Raw genomic sequence first — 24,114 nt, 5'->3', positions numbered from 1 at the left:
GTATCCCATTACGTATTATGATACGACGGTACCATTCCTTGCAACACAGTCACCTTGAGGTCTAGGTTGAAGGACTGACCATAGACAGTGTTCCTAATCGGTAACAGGAGGAAGACAGTTTTTACATCGAGTTGCTCGATTTCTAGATCGACACTGGCTGTGATCCCAAGTACAACTCTAATTGAGGACATCTTCACCACTGGTGAGAAAATATCCTCGAAATCAATTCCCTTTTCCTGGTTGAACCCCTTCACAACCAATCTTGCCTTGTATCTTGGCTGTGAGCGATGTTCCTCAGTCTTGAGCCTGTAAACCCATTTGTTTTTCGGCGCTCTTTTGCCCTTAGGCAGCTTTACAAGATCATAAGTGTGATTGTCTTGCAAAGACTTCATTTGATCATTCATGGCGTCAAGCCATTCCTCCTTATGATCATTTTTCATAGCTTCTCTAAAGCTTTCTAGCTCTCCTCCATCTAAAAGCATCACATATTCATGTGGGCTATATCTAGTAGAAGGTCTTCTTTGTCTCATAGACCTTCTAACCTCTTCCTCTTCTAAAGGAGCTGCTGAAATGTCACCTAGAGTATGATGGTCATGATTCTGCCCATCATCATCATCATCATCGGTTGCATCATCATCCATATCATCATACTCCTCGGTATCTCCCCCATGACCTTGTGTGTCTAGGGTAGGCATTGGGTGTTCGGTGATTGAAAAATCAAGGGTGAGATCCGACATTTCATTTGGCTTCGGATCTTGTAAGGTCTGATCCTCAAGGAATACCACATCCCTGCTTCTAATGACCTTCTTCTCTACTGGATCATAAATTCTATAGCCAAATTCCTCATGGTCGTATCCCAAGAATATGCATGGTTTGCATTTGTCATCAAGCTTGAATCTTTCATCTTTTGAGATGTGAACGTAGGCCCTACATCCAAACACCCTCAAGTGTTTGTATGACACATCTTTACCTGTCCAAACCCTCTCGGGAACATCGCCATCCAAGGGGGCTGACAGAGATAGGTTTATGAGGTCAATTGCAGTCCTCATTGCTTCACCCCAAAAGGATTTAGGCAATTTTGAGTGGGATAACATACATCTTATCCGCTCACAAATTGTCCTATTCGTCCTCTCAGCCACACCATTGTGCTTAGGTGTTTTTGGGACACTTCTCTCTAGTCTAATACCATGCTCACGACAATATTCCTCAAATCATCTCTGATATTCACCGTCATTATTGGCATGGATATATTTCAGCTTTCTTCCAGTTTCTCTTTCCACACTTACATGAAAGTTCCTAAAGATTTCAAACACTTGATCTTTAGTCTTTAATGCAAAGCACCACAACTTCCTCGAGAAGTCATCGATAAATGTGGCAAAGTACAATGCTCCCCCAAGAGTTCTATCTTTCATATAGCACAAGTCTGTGTGCACCAATTCCAATGGCTGAAATTTTCTTTTGGGGGGCAGATGTTGAAAGGCAACTCTGTGTTGTTTGCCGACCAATCAATCAACACAAGTTTCCAAGTGCATACCTTTTATGTTCGGCAAGATGTTCTTCCTTGCTAGAACATCGAGTCCATTTTGACTCATGTGCCCAAGTCTCTTATGCCATAGCTCAATTGAGGCATCCTTGTTGGCTACATTTACCTCTCCGCCGAACACCACAACATGAAGTACATAGAGGGAATTCTGTTTTAGACATTTTGCTAATATTTTATGAGCTTCCAGTTTCCTTCACCAAAGGAATTTGTGTAACCCTCATCATCAAGTTTACCAGCTGAAATAATATTCAGCCGAATGTCTGGTACATGCCTAACATCTTTTAATACTAGTTTGCAACCCATGTTCGTGGTCAGAATTATATTTCCTATGCCAACAACCTCAGTCACGCCGTGGTTAGCCATTTTGACTTTACCAAAGTCACCACCGGCATATGACGAGAACATTTCCCGATATGGGGTAATGTGGTACGAGGTTCCCGAATCGATAATCCAATCGGTTTCTTGGGATGCTAAGCTGACACAAGCATCATCACACACGATGATGATATCACCATCACATGCGGTTGTCGTGGAATCATTTTTCTTGTTGTCAGTAGTTCCACTCTTTTGGTCCCTCTTTTTCTCCCTACAATCTCTTTCATAGTGGTTTAGACCACCACAATAATGACACGTGAAGTCTTTCTTAGAGTCTTTCCTATTTCTAGATTTAGACCTCCCCTTAGAATTATTTTTGTGATATTGTGGACCCCTAGCATAGTTTCTTCCTCTAGAGGAGTTGTTTTCTATGACTAAGGTCAAAGTTGGACTCATGCTCCTTTCGTCATGCTTCTTCATGTAGAAGATTCAACTTAAGCATGTCCAATGTTAGGTCCTTTTGTTGCGTTGCAATCCCAAGCGTCACAACAAGGGTTTCCCAACTATCTGGTAGAGAGCTTAACAATAACAAGGTCAACACCTCATTTGCTAGAGGTATATCTAGAGAGACAATTTGACTTATAAGTCCTTGAAACGTATTAAGATGCTCTGCCATACTAGAGCCATCTTGATACCTAATTCTTACAAGTTTCCTAAACAGGGAGACTCTATTCAAAGCATTTTTTGTCTTAAACATACTCTCGATTTTTCTCCATAACTCATTTGCTTTGGTTTCATCACAGAAATTGTTATATAGACTCATGTCTATGAAACATCGGATGTATGCAGATCTCTTTAGATGCATGGCATCCCATGTTAATGTATCTATGTTCTCAGGTTTGCTCGTACCATGTAATACGTGCAACCACATGTCCTTACATACCAACATGTCCCTCATTTTGGACTTCCAAATGGGGTAGTTGGATCCCGTCAGTTTGATCATCCCGCCTAATGATTCATCCATACTCCAAGTCTTTGTTGAGGTATGAACCTTTGCTTTGATACCACTTGTTGGGAATATTGATCCGAATCGAGATTATTTAAACTTCAAACACAATTAACACTTGATGAAACCACAAGACGGAAATGAGAGTACCCCAAAATTTTAACGTGGAAAACCCAAAATAGGGAAAAACCACGGGAACCGTAGGTTCCAAACAACTTCACTATATCTTTGAGTACAACGGAATACAACCTCACTAGGGGGGTGTATCTACCCCAAGGCAATGGCCTTGGTTATAACCTTCACCCAATCGGGTGGATAGAATAACAAGGATTACAAGTTGCGTATGAACTCTCTAGGTTTTGACTAGAGAAATGTCCTAGCCTCAAGACAATAGCCTTGGCTACAATCTTCACCCGATTGGGTGGATACAACAATGACCCAGATTATAATTCCTTGCCCAACTGGGTGGATAGAAAACTAAAGAAAATGGAAACTAGAAAAGCATAAAACGAAGAAACTTGAAACAAGTAGACAAGACAGGTGTTGTTCAATCCTGGTTCTTCAATAGCACGAACATGCCCTCGCAGGTCTCTGTATCTGTGATAGTAATTCACTCTTCCTCTTGCTCTCTCTTTCATTTTCTGTTTCTCTTTCTCTGTTTTCTGTTCTTCCCACAGTTTTCTGTTTTTGCTCTCTGTTTACTCTCAGAAAATCAGGTCACGCTGTCTCTCTTTTTCTGTTTCTGTGTTTCTCTTATTGTCTTCTTGTAGTCCAACGTCTATATCTGTGTTCACACACACACACACACACACAAAAGACACACACCCAAAAAACATACAAAAAGAAAAAATGCATACATACATATATATAAATATAAATACAACTAATTATAACTTGCCTTAAGCCTATTCGGCGTTCAACTGACTCAATGTTGTGGGCTCCACTTGAGTGGACAAGCCCCAACACACCATTATGTCGAGACGAAGATCCGAAGTAGTTTGAGATGTGTGGAACTCTTAGGTCATGTATTCCCTATAGATGTGTAGCTACAAGTAGAAGCAACGAAAGTCGAAGATTTTGAAGCTTCTTGGATGTAAGTAAACACTTCACAATTTTAGAACATGCTTCAAATGTGCACTTATTATAAAGAAAATGTGAATGAGTATGATGTGCAACTCATTTTCTAAATCCTAGTAGGGGTAATGCTCATTAAAGTGTGGTCATGCCAAAATTGAATACAACACCATATGACTCGAACCTATCCGAATGAGAAGTAAATGTGACCTCATACGATAAGAGAAATACTATATCCTTCATTTTCAAATAGGCACAAGGTGGCCCATGGCACGAAAGTTGTTTTTGAAAAATTAGTTTTGCATGGCAAATTCTAATCACATAATTAGATTGCAAGCTAACTATGTTAACCAACCATTTATTGAGACTAATTTCACATTCAAAATATTTTATCATAATTTTCAATCCTATGTGGATAAATAGTCGAATAGGTGAGAGTTTTATGCTTTCCAAATAAGAGAAGGTTTTGAATGTTTGGTCTATTTAGCGTAAGAAAAGATTTTGAATGTATGTGCAATAAACCATTGGGTCGAGTTGGTGAGGTTTTTAAAATCTTGTTATCCATAGTAATACAATACAAGTATGTGGTTTAAGCTTCAAGTACAACAACCCTCTACATTAAAAGGTTGTCTTATTTCTAAAAAGTCCTTTCAATCATTAATATGAAGGGTATATGTCTATAGTGCACACCACCTTTTGTTGGATTCGGTTCTTACTTTTTCTTGAACTCCTTACTCCTACAAGCATCCCAACCTTTTGTTGGATTCAGTTCTTACTTTTTCTTGAACTCCTTACTCCTACAAGCATCCCAACTTACGCTTGGAAAAAGTCAAGTTGAACAAAGATATGATGTTATTTATGTCATTGTTGCATTCTTAAATGGTCTGGAACATGTATTGGTACAAGATCCAAGGCACTCGAAAGCTTCCTTTTTTTGCACCTATCTTGTGGGGGGATAGACACATGGTTGGTTTGATCGTAGGAGAGGATGACATCTTGTGATAATTCACTTTATTGTTGCACGGTGCACCCAAGGGAGGAATCACCCAATAATATATAGCACGTGGGAGCAATTAAACATGAAATTGTTTAACTCCACATTTTTAATGCTTTAACTTGTGAGAGAAGTTTTGGTTTGTTTATGGGATTATACATATGTATTGTAGGCTTTTTAAATAGACACTCAACATACCTTGCCTAGACGGATGTATGTATCTACATTTCTTCATAGATATGAGTGTTTTACATGGTGTAGGGCCTAGGCTTCCTAAACAAGCATTTGAGTAAACGTGATGAAGAGGGTGTAATTAATGTTGTTCATATATAAATATTGTGATTCGAAGAAAAGTGAACAATGAATGGGATGGGGACAAGCACGTGTTAGTCTCTAGGAGAAAGGGTGTTCTTATTCCTTGAAACAAGCATTGAATGCTATTATTAATTTGGTTCATCCCCAAACAATGGCGTGGACCAACAAGGATAGTTTTGAGTCTTGACCATACTTAACTCAAAACGAATAAAGTTACTAGTTAATGTAGTTAGTCACCACTCAAAGTGTCGTGAAACTCTAGGGTATGTGTCAACCAATAAAGGTTGTTTTACATACTCTAGTCGATGGGGGGTTATGTATAAACCAACAAAGGGCGCAAATTTGTGATGGTCACAAGGTCCGAGACTTGCTTGCACAAACATTTTTTAGGAAGGTTTCCCACTGGTGTTCCTTTGCTTTGGTGCCCACATCCATGCATACGAGACATCACTTTCCTTTTTTTGGTGCCCACCTGCATACATACATTATTACATACGTATGAGGGCCCACATGCATGCATATGATACATTACTTTCCTTTGCTTGGTGCACACACACATGCATGCATAACATACATACATACATACATACATATATACATACATACATACATACATACATACATACATACATACCATACATACATACATACATACATACAAACCTACATACATACATGCATGTATGCTTAACATACATACATACATAACATAACATAACATACATGGATGCATAATATAACATAACATTTGAGGAGCATTGCTTTGGATTGATGATGAAGCCAAGAAGAAATCTGGTCAAAAACAAAGAAGAAGACCTTCTCCTCTGAATGTGAAGGAACCAATAATGAAGAAGACACTTTCCATTTCATCTCTAGCTCTTGACTAATGTAGCGAGACCCTTCAATTTTTACGGCCTTGACTTTGACAGTCATCAATCATCATCATCAATCATCATCATCAATCATCATCATCATGATCATCATCATGATGATCATCATCATCCATCATCAATCATGAGATTGCTATCTATTTAGAGAATGAGAGATGTATCCGAAATTTCTAAATCTCTCTCTCTCTCTCTCTTCCTCTCATATCTTGATCATCAAATTCTGCTTTCAAATCTGTTGTTCAGACTTGGCATCAACAATTTTCTGATATCAGTGAGCAGAAATCGATGGCAACCTTGAATGAAGAAGCCAATTGGAAGCAAGAGCTTCTAGCGTGGCCTGGGGATTACAATTCCAATGTTATCACCAACAATCGGGATGGCGAGGATGAGTTCTTTGATGCATTCATTCGTCAGGTCATGGAGTTTCCTCCCGTTATTCCTTCTGATAATTCAGTTGAAGCTTCTGTTCCTCCTCCTCCATCGTCGTCATCATCATCATCACTATCCAACATTAACTCATCTCAAACTGAATCCGTTACACCGTAAGTCCTTCTAAAAAATCTCCGATTTACTTGCAGAATCAATCGACCTCCGTGAATTTGGCTGATTTAAGAAATGTGGTACTAATTTACCTGTGGCAAAACAGGAGGGAGATGAAGGGGGAGGATTTAAAGAAGATTCAGGCGAAGAAATCATTATCAGCGGCAGAACCTCGAGTGGCATTTCAGATGAGGAGCGACACAGACATCATCAATGATGGCTACAAATGGCGGAAGTATGGTCAGAAACCAGTGAAGAACAGCAGGCATCCAAGGTTCGAATCCCTTCCCACCTTCCTTTCCATAGCCATTTCTCTGGTTTTCTGAAATTACCACGGCTACCCCTCTCCTTCAATTTTGAATGAATGAATAATGGTTTCTGGTTTTTGATAATATTCATAGAAATAAAGAGAAAATAAATAAATAAATTATAAAACCACCCACCTCTTCCTTGGGGTCAAAATTTTAAGCGGTTTTGAAAAAAAAAAAAAAAAAAACCATCAGAAAAACCACCTTCAGATTGCATTTGATTTTGGAGAAATGAATTGCATGGTTTTTGTTTTTTTTTCTTTTTTGGGAAAATATCGAAAAGCCTTGCATTCCATGGTTTTTACGGTCACTAAAACCTGGCCCCGATTTTTGGAAAATACCGTAAATACCCCTCCCTCCCTCTCGGAAAACCATCGTGGAATGAATTCCATGGTTTTGGGAAAATATCAAAAAGCCTCGAATTCCATGGTTTTTATGGTCTCTAAAACCGGCCTCGGTATTTCCCAGTTTTTGGAAAATAGCGGAAATACCCCTCCCTACCTCTCGGAATTCCATCACAGAGAATGCCCTTCCTTTCTATTCACATGGTTCCGGATAATATTAGAGACAAATGAAAACCACGGCTTGAAGCTTCCTCTATAGAAATGGTCCCGGAAAATCAAAGAAAGACCACCCACTAGAAGGTTCTCTAGAAATGGTTTCAGAAAACTATCACTCTAACACTAAACCCGTCTAACCCTCCCAATCTACATGAAGTCCCTCCCTCCCTCTCTCTCAGTGAAAACACTCAATTATATTAATCAATGTGTGAAAAACACTACAATGGTACCACAATGGAGTATGGTCACCACTACACATGTTGAATTTGCCTATAGGCAAGATAAACATAGATGCCACTATGGAATGTAGGGGTTAAACCCATTGACCTCCTGGTCTCCATTGGGCAATCTTACCAACTAAGCTACATCCATCTACAATGGGCTCTCTCTCTCTCTCTCTCTCTCTCTCTCTCTCTCTCTCTTCGTAAATAATGGCTTTCATTACGAAGAAAAAACACCACCATGACTAACTTACTACGACTCCAAACTCAATGCCACCCTACACACCAATTCAAATGACGAACATGATGATATGTGACCTTGCAGAGTTTTCTCTCTTCGTTGTTGAGATTTCGTGACTTCTCTAGCACTGTCAATTGCCACAAAAGAAGTCCTTTTAACTTTAAAACATATTTTCTCACCCAACTTGTGAATCAAAAGTGAAGGCATTCCGCATATTCAATTGCACCATAGCCCCCAATACCTCAAGAACTCAAAAATAATTTGAAAATGAGGCATTGGTTCATTGTTCTTCATATGTGCAAAAACCCAACTGAAGGAAGATAGGCTTACTCCAGTTAGAGACATCCACACTAAACTAATACACCTCCAAACCATCCTTGCCATTGGGCATGAAATAAATCGATGCCTACTATGTTCCAATTTCACCGAACAAAAGAAACACGATCTTTTAGTAATGTTTCTTTTTTTTAATGCATCCCCTAATGGTAAAGCTCCAACCATAACTCTTGAAATAAACACCTTGGCTCATAGCATGAATTGAAAACACCAACCCGCCTTGATCACATGAAGCCACCAAGTAATGGGCTTATGAAAACCCCATATCTTTATAACCCTTTCTTCCAAGCACTTATGTTCTCTCTCTCTCTCTCTCTCTCTCTCTCTCTCTCTCTCTCTCTCTCAAATTTCAATTGTGAAAATTGAAGTTAACGATGGTAAGATTATCATTTTCACATGGGTAGAATTTTCTAATGTTTTGAAAATAGTAAGGTAAGATTGATGTTATTATTGTAAGCCCTAACCTTGATATTTCCCCATAATGTAAAATTTGAAGTTTCCCAAATTGTTTTTTTTTTTCCAAAAAAAAACTCCTTCCATTAGTTATAAAATTTTGCAAATGAGACGATTATGTACAAATCCCTGAAGGGACGCGATAGTTCCATCTTATGTGGATGCCCCCTGACTCAAGAAAGGGAGAGGACGACCATTGTTGGATGAAGGCTATTCGTTGTCTTTCAACTCCCTAAGGCCATCATATTGGCTCTTTGGAGTGGCTACAATTTCACTCCATATCTCTTGCAGTAACCTTGTTAAATGTGCGGTTTGGTTGGAGAAGACTCAACTACATCGTTGTTTCCATAGAATCCAAAGGGTTATTGGGCTAACCAATTCCAACACCTCTTGAGATTTGTCATTAAGAGGAATGGAGTGGACATTGCCACTGGAGGAGAAAAGGACCTCTTGTGCTTTTATCACCAAAGTCATCCCCTCCTCCTTATGCTCGTATCTGCCAATTGCGGCCTGCCATGATAGCCGACATATATTTCCCCACTTGATTGAGCCTTGCACCTGGCATAATTGCAACAAGCGGCCAACCCCCTGCCATATTCGATGGGACGTTGGGCAGTCCCATAGAGCGTGTCGTATGGATTCTACTGCATGTGGGCACTCTACACAATTAGGAGAGTTAAGGTTCCCATGTTGCCATGCTCCCGCCCATAGGGACTTATGTATTAATAGCCATTAGAACGTGGTAATACGCCTCGCGTGTTGTTGTTTCTAGATTTTCTGCCAAAACTTAGTGATTATTGTGGAAGGAACTTGAAATGTGTGCCAAACCTTCGCAACAATTGCCCATACACTTAAAAATCAATAATTTTCTAAAGCACTTTTCTTAAGGTGGCAAAACTTTATTGGCGAATGATTTCGGAAAATTGTCCTAGAAAGCCTTAACATTGAAAACATTTCTAAAAGTTCACAATTCGGCACTTGTTGAATGTTTCTCATTGACCTTGAGTTTTCAGTGAGTGATTTGGCTCAATTGTGAGCATAACACATGGCTTCTTTGTTTTGATTCTTATGAGAAAGCATGGCCTACTAACCCCTTACCCTTTGCATCATCTTTGTAAGAATGGTGTACCTTCTTGTAGCCCTTTTACATGACCTCTCTATGTATGTTATCATAACATTGTTAGCCCCTTTTATGATATATGTAGTTATGTTGCACCTTGATTGTGGAAGAAGGTTATGACTTTGTTCTAATAATTCCTTCCCATAATTCTAGCCGTGTGTCATTATTAGCCCATTTGGATGATCACTTTAGATATGTTGCACCTTGCTTGTTGAACACCACAACATCGTTAACCACATGGTTATGAGAAATGGAAATTTATGTTCCAATACCATGAACATGTGTAGATGCCTCACTCGCAAGTTCGAGTCTTGCATATGAGGAAAGTAATTGAAACAAACATGAGAATTGATCAATCATGAGAGTTGTAACATAAGGATTGGGAACATAACAACTTGCCCTCTTTGTGTGTATGTTGTGATTCTCTTGTAGAATGTTGTTTTGTCATTAGTCAAAATATGATAATTAAAAGAGTGAGAACATAACAACTTATCCCCTTTGTCTATATGTTATGAATTTCTTGTAGAAACTTGTTTTGTAATTTGTCAAAATATAATAATTAAAACATGCAAAGGCTATGCATTTGTAACTGGTTATGCACTCAAGTCTCCCACTGTAAACATTTGGAATAGGAAGTTGTGATATTTAAATTACTTATCCTCTTTGCTTGATCCCTTGAGGTTTGTTTTACCTTGCTTGTAGAACCTTATGACATCGTTAATCACAAAGTGGGAAGTACAATAGGTAACCATTTATGGTCACAATACATGGAGCATCTAAATGTATGATTTGCAATGTGGGATCCATCATCCTACAACATCCCCCTACTCCAATCATGGCACCTTGATAAACACTTTAAGCTTTATTCACACTTTATGGCAATGTGTTAGGTATGGAATCTCCCACCCCCTTTAATGTTGCATTTAGGATCTAGGATTTGATAATGTTGTAAATTTCAAAGAATCAATTAGGCAAGGCATTCTCGTCCCTTGTAAGTTCCGATGAGTCAATTGTTTGCCCTATTCAACCACATGCCTAGCTTGATTTCCATTTGCCATAACTCATGATGGGGGATGAGTTGAAGTTCCAACTTCCAACCTTTAGCAAGGAGCTAACTTCCCAACTAGTAAACAACTACTTACCATTGAAATACATAGACAATTTTAGTTAGACCATAGAATCCTCAAATGACCATGTTTTATTTCATAGTTTATTTCATTGAAAATGTTTCATTATTAGACAGTATCTACACAATCATCATTATAGTGCAACTTTTGGATTAGATCTAATATCAAACTTGGAAGTTAGATCATATTTAAGAGAACCTATTGAATATTTATACTATACATATATTTGTCTATGAATCATGATATTATCCAAGTCTTAATTTGGTGTAGAAACTACTATCGGTGTAACGTAAAGGAATGTAGAGTAAAGAAACGCATCGAACGATCAACCATTGATCCTAGTTTTGTGGTGACTACCTATCAAGGCATCCATAATCATTATAGAAGAGATCAATACCCATATGTATCAAATGGCTGGTCACGGGAATTCCATCACCAAAGCAACCATGTAAGCATTATTATGAAGAATATAACTCCATTGAACATTCACGTATATTGCAACCATCTCTTTTCTAGCTTTATATAGTGATTGCAAATATGTTAGGATAGATATAGTAGTAAAGATATTGGTTAAATGCTTAGTACCCTTATATAATTTCCTTTAATATGTTACCAAAAACATTTGTTCCATTTGATAAACACATATGCATAATGCACATACCTTTGGCATAAACATCCACCATTTCTAAGAACTTGTGCCCTTAAATATTTATAAATTCAAATTGAGAATATTCTACCTTTTATATTACTAATATGAATGCATTAAAAAATCCTTCTCTTAGATGAAAATCAATTGCATTTTAAATACTCAAACATTGTTTTTGTCTACACCTACATGAAATATTATAAAATTCTAGTGAAACTAAATTTATAATTTACATTATGCAAATACAATGTGATTGAATAATGATAAACATAAGAAGTCACATGCATGCATAGATGTACCATCATGGTATATATGCAATATTAGTGAAAATGATGATGTTGTTATCGTGTAACAGTATTAAATATCCACCTCAGATCTCACCTCCAATGTTACAGTTCCAATTGAGGATTCTGTGAAGACTCCTTGTAGATGTAAGACAATAGAGAGAGGGAACCTAACAATGTAATAGGGTATAAAGGTAATATCTATGAACCTTTTTATATCCTCCCAAGAGTGAAAGGGACATAGTTATAATGATATTAAATAAGGAAAAACTATAACGATGAGCCCTTCCTACTACTTGCTCTGTCCATCAAGTGGCCAAAATATCACATTCACTCATCGGTGCCCTCATGTCAAGAGTACTCTTGAAGTTGTACTTTGTTCATGAATGTGCATCCCCAAAAAGATGAGAGTGGGTTGGATCCTAGTCTACACCTTAGCTGATTACATAACAACCATGATAGGGATTCAAGAACAATCTTTGTGTGTGTAATCCTCATCATTTTGTTCAATTTCATGGTGATGTTCAACTATTCTCTCAATTTAGCTGAGTATATATAGTTCTCATGCTTTCGTTAGACATCTCTACTTTTTAATTTAATTGTTTACTTCTAATTTGTTAAATTTATTGAAATACGAAATTATTTTTAGTTCACAATATGTACATGATGTAAATCTTATCCATTCGAATTCAATTAAGGGGCGTTTTTTAAATAAGAAAAATCAAAACAAAGTTAAAACAAAATAATCTATTGACGTTATTTTATAGTCAAGTGCCATAAATATGTTTATTGAGGAAATTTCTATAAAAATTCTTTGCAATAAACATTATGACAAACACTTAATGTGAACATCTAACTGATGTGTTAGAGAGGATGTGTTGCTATAAGGTTGAAATATGGTTTATTTGTGGATTACCGTATGTAAGGCCATAAGGTTAAATGTTGACTCATGTGTGGCCTATCTCAAATGGGGTCGTTACCATTGTTGTGCTCGAGAAAATAAACTCTAATAAGATTGTATCACATGGGGTCGTTACCATTGCTGATGCTCGAGAAAATCAACTCTAGTAATTGAATACATGCTTCTTGTTTTGTCCCCATATCCTTGTTTCATGATAGACATTGAGAACTATACACCTTTCCCACTCACTTGTGTTGCGTCAAAACATTGTGCAACACTAAAAAACACTTCCATTATGGGGATAAACTAAACTTTCCAATCATGGTGAGCTATAAATAGTTACCATGATTTAGACAAGTGAATCGCTCTCCTCATGTGGGTCTATCTCATAAAAACTCAAATTATCCAATTGTGTGGAGTTACAAACATCATCATTGTGGGGACACGTGAATGACTTCCATTCTATGGATTAACACGCAACCACCATCGTGTATAAATGGCAACAACTCCCATTTTATGGGTATAACTAATAAGGACTCACTCCCATCATGTGGAGGTATAACAACCACCATATGGCGCAATAAGCTTCAATCATTGTGTGGATGAGTGACATGTTCCATTCGTGTGGAAGTAGCTCATAAAACCTTAACTATCTCCATTGTGTGGAGCTAGAAAACAACCATCATTTAGTGTTAATTCATAAAGAATTACTTAGTACTCCCATTGTGTAGATGGGTAAGTTGTCCCCATCATCTGGAGCTTTAAACAACTCCAAGAAACAGTTTACTCATAGACAAACAATGTTGGCGAACAAACTCATGGGAGTGTTTAAGCTTTTGAGGATCACAAAATCTCTAGAAAGCACTCAAAGTGCACCCCTTAACAGCCAACCACGAAAGACCAATAATTAATCGAGATATTGGGATATAACTTCACTCTCTATTGGTATGGTTGGTTGGGGTCTAAGTTTTAAAGACCTTAAAGACATCATCCTTGGACGCATGGTCTTGAATAAAGATATCGATGTCTAGTTGCACAAACTAGCCAAAGGTAAAGGTCTCAAGGAAATTCAATTCAAGATCCAATCCGTACTAGTGGAGCGAACTTTTTTTGTAATAGCCTATTGGTGCGTGCAGAAATGTCTAGTGTGGAAATTGCCAAAATCTTACACCCACACATAACCACTTTCATGGATATCGCGATTGTAAAGAAGTCGAACATGGCTAGCAACTCCACTAGGCATGTAGAACAAGAGCAAGTTCTACAACCAATAGTACACCATCAATCCAAGCAAAAACACCAAAACATGGAGACAATAGCACCAAATCTAACACTCCTAAAAATCCTCCAATCCATAATGTAAATGATAGCAATAAGTTGGCCTAGATACAAAAGCTCAAACCCCTTCACATGGGAGTAGGCCTTGTTTATGACCACATAGAAAGGGTCAAACAGTTTACATGAGCCAATAAGGTACTCTTTGTTGTTCGTGAGAATTTACATTCCTCGACATTTCATGACCACCATATGGGGTATGATTGCTAAGTAGATGACATGTGGCGCACTGGTCGTGAAGATATGGGCACCAACAAGGAACACCATGAAACCAATCTAAGAAAAAGGGGATAGAACAAACTGAGTAGGATGAAATGTAAGCCAATGGGCTACCTAGTGTGAAACAAACACTTACTTTGTAAAAGCTATAAAAGCGAACAATCAAAAACATTGTGGCTAACACTTGAAGCTATCGACAAGCTTTGCATAACTTCATGAGGCAAGTTACTTAGTGAAGAAGAGATTAAGTTCAAAGTGAACCATACCGTTTTTTAATTACATTAGACCTTTGTGTACTTAACATCCCATCATTTTCATTTTTTGTTTTTATTTTTCCTAATCACCTGGACATTAGCATACAAATCGTCTGGTTTTTACTAATTGTTCTTGGCAAGTGTTAGTTGCTTTCAAATTAAAGTACAACCAATGCGATTAGCTTTGAACAACATTCAAGACAACTGACAAATTGAATCTGCAAGTGGCGCAAATTTTGAATTCAGATGTAACGGTCATAAGCGAGCATTTGAAAAGAGAAAACTTTGGACAAGCGGGAGCCTTTGAAACATGTGAGCTTTTGACAAGTAGAAATAAGAGATAATAATGTCTATTGAGAGAGACCGGCTAATCCCAGGGGCATTACCAAATATAAACCTTGCCCCTAGCCCTTCCACCATGGAAGTCCTTGACCGGCAAGACATAAAATGACATATCCAAGGTATGACACAAGAAATTCAAGCTATCGAACAAGAGATCAAATTATGGACGGTCCAACTCACAAAGGGAGGCCGACCTGACTTGCTCATTCAAGAAATTGAGGCAACATTGTCAGAAGGAAAGGGGGCATACGCAAGAGCACTACAAAAACTTGCACTCCTTGAGGCAACATTGCACCATCAATACAACCAACCTCGCCTTCAAGATGAGTCTGACACAAATCCTGACTCTAGCACAACAAGCAGGAGTTCTAACCAAGAACAAGCTTGAAGGACCACCAGTTTTATGGGTCCCAGACATCAACACAACCACAAACCGAACACCCCACTCACCTGAAAACGTTGATTTAGTAGTGACTTTACAATCCATCCAAACTTTTGTATCAATGATGGAGAAGGAACGATACACCACATGAACAATAACGAGAAAAGTGTGGGGATCTCAAAGTTAGTTCCCCGTTTCCTTGGATTCGGAGATGCATATGATCATCTGGAACAATTAAAGAAAATAAGTCGAGTTTATGAACCAATCATAGAAGCCACAAAGGTTGCCGCTTTTGGCCTCACACTCGATGATCAAGCCGATATATGGTTCCGGACCCTCGTCGAAGACATAGTGATAGATTTTGACTTTGTCATCGAAGACTTTTTGACAAATTTCGCATGGCATGAGAACAAGTAGAACCTGATTGACCAACATTTCTCACTTAAACGAGAAGTTAGGGAGGCAGTCCACAACTACATACGTCACACCAAGAGCCTCATCGATGCAACAAGAGCGATAAAATGTTAGATGATAAGCTCATGAGCCACTTCATAACCAACCTTTTTTATCTAACACCTCAAAACGTCCTCATAGCAAGGATGTGTAGGTCCTTTATCGAGGCATGCACCGTTGTCAGGATAGTTGTGGTTCGTGTGGCAAAGTCACAAGGACTAAGGTTAAGGGGATTTTGAGAAACATTTTAAATAAGGATTGCATGATGATGTCACAAAGATTAAGACTACGACGAATAAAAGATAAAAATAATGTCCGAGAGAGAGACGAACAAGAACAAGAGATAGAGGCAATGTATGATTTAAGAAGCAAGAGTACAAGAGTATACGATAAGAATATTCTTTATATTGAAAATACAAGATTTTACCAACTTTACAATGCTCAATCGCAAATATGAAACGTTTCTCTACCAAACTCTTGCTTAAACCCCTTGACTTCAATTTCGAGAAACAAGATACTTCCCAATTGAGTTAACTTGTTTTTTTAATTAATTATCTAAACTTATCTCTTCCTTGAATCCTTGATTTTCTAACTTGCCTCCTTCCCTTGATTGCTTCCCTCTCTTTATATGTGCTCTCATGCATATGATGATGTGAGGGTGCATGACATGCAAGCAATGCATGATCACCATTTGGCGCATATGCATTACATGTGATGCATGATAACCATCTTGCTCATGTGAGCTCCCATGTATGAAAATATATAGTCCATAAGCATAATGATGAAAATACAAGTATAATAAATCATTTATCCTTAAATGGTTTGTACTTCGTAATTGGTATACAAGATTATGGGTTTAAGTCTCTCAAATGTCACTTAATATAATATTTGAGTGGACAAGTTGAATATTGAAAACGAGATGGAGGAACATGGAAGAGAGAGCACACAACAAAGAACTACCTCAATGACACAACAGGGGAACTCTAAAGAAGCATCCATGCTAGTAGATTCCAAGGAGCGACCTTTGCCAATTGTATTCTCGCCCGAAGAGAAAGTTGATTTCAGGTCGGAGGTTCAATGTCTAACCCAACTCTCTGTGATTTGTAGAGTGGTGGGAGCTCGGCTGAATAGAGGTGAGTGCAAAGATATTTTACAAGCATCTATGCATGGATTAATTGGTAGGATAAGGGATGTCCAAGTTATGGGAAGAGGTTTTTATCATGTGGAATTGGATACCATTGAATTGGTGGGCATGATGTTGGAGCATAGTCCGCTTGATGTAAGAGGTGCCCATGCATTTGTGATGCCTTGGAAACAAGGTTTTAATCATGTGGAGGCAATACAATACGGCAAGGCGATCGGATATTTCCGCTCACGATTGTTTTCCCGAGATTGCGTAAGGAATATTTGCCGATGCTTGGAGCGATAGCTTTGAGAATCAGAATAGTAGTGAAGGTCCAAGAAAGTATGGTGGCACGAATAACTAAAATGTCAGGATTCCCATCGACTCGAATCTTGGTAGAATCACTCGAACTTACCGACAAAGATAATGCTACCAAATGTAGAAGGAGATTTTATCAAATAGAAGATGGAGTTTGCCAAACTCCCAGGACAATTTTTTTATTGTCGGCAAATGGGACACTTAGCCAAGAATTTTCTAAAGAGAAATGATAATTTGGGGGAAATGGGACACTTAGCCAAGAATTCTCCAAAGAGAAATGATAATTTGGGGGGGGGGGGGGGAACGTCATTGCGAGCATTGTAAACAAGATGGGCATGACGTAGATAATTTCCAGGACAGGTTAGCCTCAGATTATATGGGTGTAAGGGCACAAGGGGAAACAAGAGAAGATCAATGGATGAGTGTAAAGGCTAATCATGGATGCAAGTCATGTACGGTGCCTACTCAAGACATATGCCTCACCCCTGATGTGTACAATGCCTTGGACATAGAAGCTTATATGCAAGAACAAACAACATCCACTAGTGAGATAAGGGAAAAGGGTATTGGTACCATCCAACCAAATGATGGACCGTGTGTAACTAGAACATTGGCGTCGAAAAGAATGTTACATTCAAGAAAACTAGATAATACGGTCACTATAAGAACTTGTGGGATGTTGAAGGAGGATACATGAACTGGTGATTTTTCGATACATGACTATGCAGCCCCCTTTGGACATGATTTTACAAAACATTTGGGTGTTAAGAATGTTCATGAGCCCACTGCAATAAGGGTACATGTTCTATTTCGACAGAAGCATTTGGAAAACCCATTCGTAGGTTATTCCTTTCCATTATGTGGCTATGAGAAAAATGTATGGAATCACCCTGATGTTATGTTGGCCATGAGATGACAAGTTTTGCATTTTGCCAGGTATGTACAAAGCCCTCAATTGGGGTAAGCTCCATGGAGCCATCCTTTGAGACTCTTAGGCTCGGGTCCGGTTCGGCCTCTACCAATTGTTAATGAGGATCCTCACTTTGAATGTTCAGGGCTTGGGAGGCCCCTTGTACCGAAGATATAGAGGCAGGTTAAGACAAGAATTACAGAAGTGTCTTACGAATGGACCGTGGGATATTATGATGTTTCAAGAACATCATTTGAATTAGCAATGAATACGGAACCATGGCACTATACTACCTGGTAGTTGGGAGATGTTTTGGTCCCCAGCTATTGGCACTAGTCGTACACAAGGCAGGGTGTGTATGGCAATAACACATCATTGGAAGTCAAGTATTATATGTAAAGAGATCATGGTGCTAGGAAGAGCACAATATATTGTGATGTAGGATATGCACACAACTTGGGGTTACTTGAATATTTATGCGCCAAATCGGGTATTGGCCAGAAAACACTTTCCGTGAGAACTTACGAAATTTGCATTACCAGACGTGCCTCTTTGGTGTGTTGCGGGGGATTTTAACATGATTGAGGACCCGATTGATAGAAAAGGAGGGAGTGTGGAAACAATTCATGGGGAGGAACTAGCAGTCTGGGAACGAATGTGTTTGAAATTAAGTATTTGGATTTATGGCATATGCCTAACGTGTATAGATCTCAGGAATCCTTGCATTTCTCACGTTCTGATATGAGAATTGAAGGAACCAATGTCTCAAGGTTGGATAGGTTTTATGTGGAGGAATATCAAGATTATGCCAGGGACCATTTTCTCCGATCATGCTCCTGTTATATTCAGAACCTTTGGTCAATCGAAAATGGTGTCCATACGATTTAGGATACCTGAAAAAGTAATGTTGGACGATCGATGGTATATTCAAGTGAGAGATATTTGGCGAAGGAAAGATAATATGGATGTTTCCATTTCAACCAAGGTGGCTTATGCTTTGATGGGGCTATCACAATATTTTGAGTTGAAATCAAAATCTGAATATATGGAATATCATGAGAAGGAAAGCAGGATGCGAGCAACGTTAATATCTTTGCAAAGATTGCAACAAGGCCGACCAGAGTGAACATGGGTAGCTTTGCATCTTGAAGAAGCCCGAAAATAGGTTCAACATATGGAAGACTATCGTAGTCAATTTTATTACCACAACTTTGCCTCAAGATGGACAAAAATTGGGGATAGATGTACTAGCCAATTTTTTAATATTAAAGACCCCAAGAGAGTGTCTAATATAACCTGTTGTATGCGGAATGAAAATGGTGAACTTGAAATGGAACCAAATGTCGTGCGGGAAATTGCCACAAAGTTTTACATTGGGCTTCAATCAAAAGAGCCTATTTCTGAGGATATCAAACAAAATAGAATGAAGGTATGGGCAGAAATTTAGCCCAAGGTTACTCGAGCAATGCAAGATTCATGGATGTCACCTATTATAAAGCTGGAGTTGGAACATGCGCTACACTCATTATCAGATAATAGTTGCCCTGAAGTGGATAGTCTTACACCTAAATTCTATAAGAAATATTGGGGGATATTGAAGGAAGACTTAACAGATGCTTACCAACATATGTTTGAAAGTGGAGAGATCCCATGTTGTTATCGAAGGGGATTATTTATCTTATAACTAAAGCCGAGGGGGTTTCGGAAGATATTCGTAAGTGGAGGCCGATCACCCTCTTGAATACTAGTTATAAGATATTTGGTAAGATGCTTAGTCTTCGATTACAAGAGGTGCTACCAAAGATAATTCATGTATCACAAACTGGTTTTATGAGGGAAATGAGCATTATGGATAATGTTTTAACATTTTGGGAGGCCACTGCAGTAGAAGTGAAAAACAAGCAAAACTTAGCAGTGTTGTTGTTGGATTTTGAGAAAGCATATGATAGGGTTGACCGGAAGTTTTTGGAAGGTACTATGCATCGCCTAGGCTTTAACACGGCATGGATTAAGGGTGTTAAATCTTGTCATTATAGGAATGCACATAGTCAGGTGTTGTTGGTAGGAGGAGTAGGACCTCGGTTTAACATTACTTGGGCAGTCTGTCAAGGATGTCCACTTGCACCATTTTTATTTCTCTTGTTTGCGGTGTTGTAAAGATTTTCGGCAACGGTGTGAAAATTGCATGCAATGTACAAAATTGAGTGTGGTTCTTCACACACAATATGAAACAATAATAGTGAAGATATTATTTTATATTATTTTAATATCTTGGTACGAAAAGATGGATGTCTTCAAGAGCTTCTGAATGCATTTTACTACATGTGAAACAAACAACTTAGTGTCAAGTTATGTGAGTGTGAAGTTTGAGAAGAAGAAGAGGAAAACAAAACTGTGAGATATCCCACATAGATAGGACACCATCAGGATTCAAGATTATATAAGTAGATATCCTACATACCCCTTTATATTTTATCTATGTGTTAGGAGCACAAAAAGGATAGGTTATATAACTGGGACGAATGGATGTGGCCAAGTTGTTCAAAATGGTTTTGGAGAACCAGAACCGGAACGGACGGACGACGACGGAACTAGACGGAATGTGGATCGAACCGGTTGGGATCAGACAAACGAACTGGTCAGGTCGGTTGAATAGGTTGATAGCGACGCACGGTGTCTTGAAGATTTTTCGATGTGAAACGAACAAAATTGTCTAATGGTTCCATTAGTTCATTGGAGGTCAACTGAAGATGTGATATGCAGTTAAACATTTGTTAAAACAAGACTAAAGCCTTGTAAAATTTTGTGTTTACAGGGGTGTAAATAAGAATTTGAACCTTGCACCTCCTACATAAGAGCCACATGATTTACCACTAAGGTAAGTAATGACTTTAAAGTTATATTTTTATCATTGTACTTTTTATATGTAAAATCTCATACATAGAGCTTGGATGAGTGACATGGCAAACATGCATCGCATGCATTTCATGCGATGCATGCATGTCTTGCACCCTCCCATGCATCATATGCATGGGGGGGTCTATAAAAGAATGGAGGTCAAGCAAGATGGGGGTAATGAAGAAATTAATAATAATAATAATAAACAAGTTATCCTAATGGTGATGTATCTTGTCTCTCAAATCTAAATTAAGGGTTTAATCTCAATTTGTTTCTCTCCATATCAATCTCTCTCGATCTATCTTAAATCCTTTCTCGCTAAAGCTAGTGCAAACTTTGAATCCTTCCGGTCTAGGACCCCCACGGTTCCACCTCACAATCCACACGTAGTGATGGATTTTTCATGATAGTGGAAGCAATGCATGTATTTCTATCAACTCAATCTATGCCAATAAGTCGACAATATATATTGGACTCTGAGTGATGCCAGTAAGTCAACAATATAGACACCATGATGAAAGTTTATTCTCACAAAGCATTTATCGAGTCAAGAGGTGACGACACTTCAAAGTCTTTTATTAGTAACATGTCGAAGACTTTAGGCAAAAAGAGTGGGGAGCCTCGCCTGAAGAGCTACCCCGATGTGGAGTGGACATTGATCTATAGTGAGGAAGAAGGGGACTTGCTTCTTATTCTTGCAAAGTCTGAAGGTGAAGGCAAGTTGCAGGTGGGAAAGACATTCACCTACGACTACGTACGGAGCAATTGAATATGAAGACAACGACCCATTCACCATTATGGTTACCAAGTTTGCAAAGGAAGAATGTGTTGAAGAAGTTGCCATTGGGAATTTTGTGATTATGCTTTTGCTATATGCAGATGATGTAGTGCTTTTTGCAAATACTTTAGGAGATGCACAAAAGCTTATGAAGGCATTGGAAAAAATTTGCATGCATACTAAATTAAATGTCAATAGCTCTAAAACAAAGATTATGCTTGTGAAGAGCCAAAAAAGAGATAAACCATGCATTATGTACAACAATGAGCCACTTGAATGTGTGGAAAGCTTCAAATATCTTGGCCTTGAAGTTCCTTCAAATCATAGATGGAATGAATGTGCTACACGCATCTTAGAGACGGGTAAGTGATCATACTATGCATTTGAGAACACATGCAATCTTGGAGATATTAAGTGTTGGGTCCTCAAGAAATATCTTTTCGACACTTTGGTGACACCGGTTCTTCTCTATGGGGTGGGAGTATGGGGCGGTAGCATCCCTAAATCTATGTGGAAAGATTTTGAAAATGTCCAAAAATATTTTCTTACAAAGTTTTTACAAGTTAACAAACAAACGCCCTACACCCTCCTCCTTGAGACAGGATCGCTTCCCATTGAGATCATGGCCACGGAAAGGGTTGTTGAATACATGCTTAAGGTTCAAAAAAGGCCCTCATATCGACTTCCTAGAATTGCATGGGAAGCAAGCCAAAAGATCCAAAAGACGCATAAAAGCAAAATTTTGTGTTCCGGTTGGATGCAAGATATAGAAAATTGGTTTGGTAGATGGGATGCGAGACACTTGCTTCATGATGCATCACTAGATTCCTCTATAAATGAGGGCTTTTTGCAACGCCAATGAATCATGACATGGGACAAATGTGGAGGCTCACGCTTCACACATTATACTACACATGTTGCACCTAACTACAAAACCATATTCTTTGCAGAACGGGGAAACTGTACACATCGATACATGTTAGAGCCCATACCGTTATCTGCCATTCGAACCATTGCTTCCATGCGACTTAGCTCACATGCATTGCGATGTGAGACAGGGCATTGGGGCACAAGTGATGAGAGTGGTCAACTATACATAATTTGCCCTAAACAAGTTTGAGAGTCTGAGTATCACACTTTGATACAATGCTTTGCCTTTTATTACATTCAACCATGCTTTCCACACATCTTCAATCGAGCCCTATCCTTGCACGAATTTCTCTCATAACCACAATGTGCACTCTCGATTGGAACATTCATTGATAAAGTTCTTGGACATCAAGAGTCACTACACACTTTCACACATATCACGTGAAATGTAATATTTTTGGTCTCATAGGTCATATTTGACCTCCGAAGACGATAATATAATCTATCTATCTATCTCCCTAACATTGAACCCCCTTGGGAGGGGGGTGGAGCCATTCTAGGCACCACCCTCCACCCCCCAATGCTTATCAATTTAGCAACCCTAAATGTTTATCAATCTCGCCATCACCATTTCCATCTTCATTATTATCACTACCCCGCAATGTGTATCAACATTCAACACCATCTTCTTCATCAATAATCAACATTCCATCCATAACCCTATTCCACCATTTCTATCTTCATCAATGCTAATCATCATCACTATCAAAATTATCAACCCTAACCCTAAACCTACAACATACATTGGTCCTTTGAAGCATGCAATATAAAATAAAATTTTCTACATTGAAGGATTAGTTCAATCATTGTTTAAATCTTGGGGTGTCTTAGTAAATATATCAAACATGTTGGGTATATTCTTGGGGTGTCCTAGTAAATATATCAAACATGTTAGGTATATTCTTGGTGTTTTACCAATAAACTATTATGTGCACAGTTACTATGACTACATTTGAATCAAAATTTAAACTAACAAGACTGAATACATGTAGGCTCTTTTCCACAAAAACATGAATTAACAATAGACAATCAAAATCACATAAAAAAGGATGCACATCGACTCAAAGCTTTATTCTTGAAAAACTTGTTGTTGAACATGAAAACCCAAGTTAAGATGGACTTTGTGGAAAGTTTGTAACAAATACAATACAAATACCTTAAAGTGTAAAAGATGGTCCAGTGGTAGCTTGTCTCAATACTTGACTCAAAAATTAAAATAAAATAAAATAAAACAAATGTCATTACTATACATCTTAACATGAAATACCTCTTATCTCAAAAAAAATTATGTATTATGG

General features: G+C 38.3%; 1 protein-coding gene across 1 annotated transcript; it reads left to right on the top strand.

The window, feature by feature from the left end:
- The first annotated feature begins 6,330 nt into the window (after positions 1-6,330).
- Positions 6,331-12,267, top strand: LOC147856996 (uncharacterized). The gene is made up of 4 exons (XM_087328958.1): positions 6,331-6,679; positions 6,784-6,951; positions 11,314-11,491; positions 12,045-12,267. The coding sequence occupies exons 1-4, from the start codon at positions 6,423-6,425 to the stop codon at positions 12,048-12,050; spliced, it is 609 nt and encodes a 202-aa protein (XP_087185084.1). The 5' UTR covers positions 6,331-6,422; the 3' UTR covers positions 12,051-12,267.
- The last annotated feature ends 11,847 nt before the right edge of the window (positions 12,268-24,114 follow it).

Source organism: Azolla caroliniana, unplaced genomic scaffold (assembly GCF_043228905.1).
Source record: "Azolla caroliniana isolate FFs.n. ecotype wild unplaced genomic scaffold, voAzoCaro1.0.p SCAF_12, whole genome shotgun sequence".
NCBI lineage: Eukaryota > Viridiplantae > Streptophyta > Polypodiopsida > Salviniales > Salviniaceae > Azolla > Azolla caroliniana.
This window is presented reverse-complemented; position numbering and strand designations above follow the sequence as displayed.

Bases quoted from the DNA above. Each gene is read 5' to 3' on its own strand.
- LOC147856996 (XM_087328958.1), top strand. From the start codon at position 6,423: ATGGCAACCTTGAATGAAGAAGCCAATTGGAAGCAAGAGCTTCTAGCG. The intron at 6,680-6,783 runs GTAAGTCCTTCT...GTGGCAAAACAG, and splicing joins CAAACTGAATCCGTTACACC to GAGGGAGATGAAGGGGGAGG. The intron at 6,952-11,313 runs GTTCGAATCCCT...AATTTGGTGTAG, and splicing joins AAGAACAGCAGGCATCCAAG to AAACTACTATCGGTGTAACG.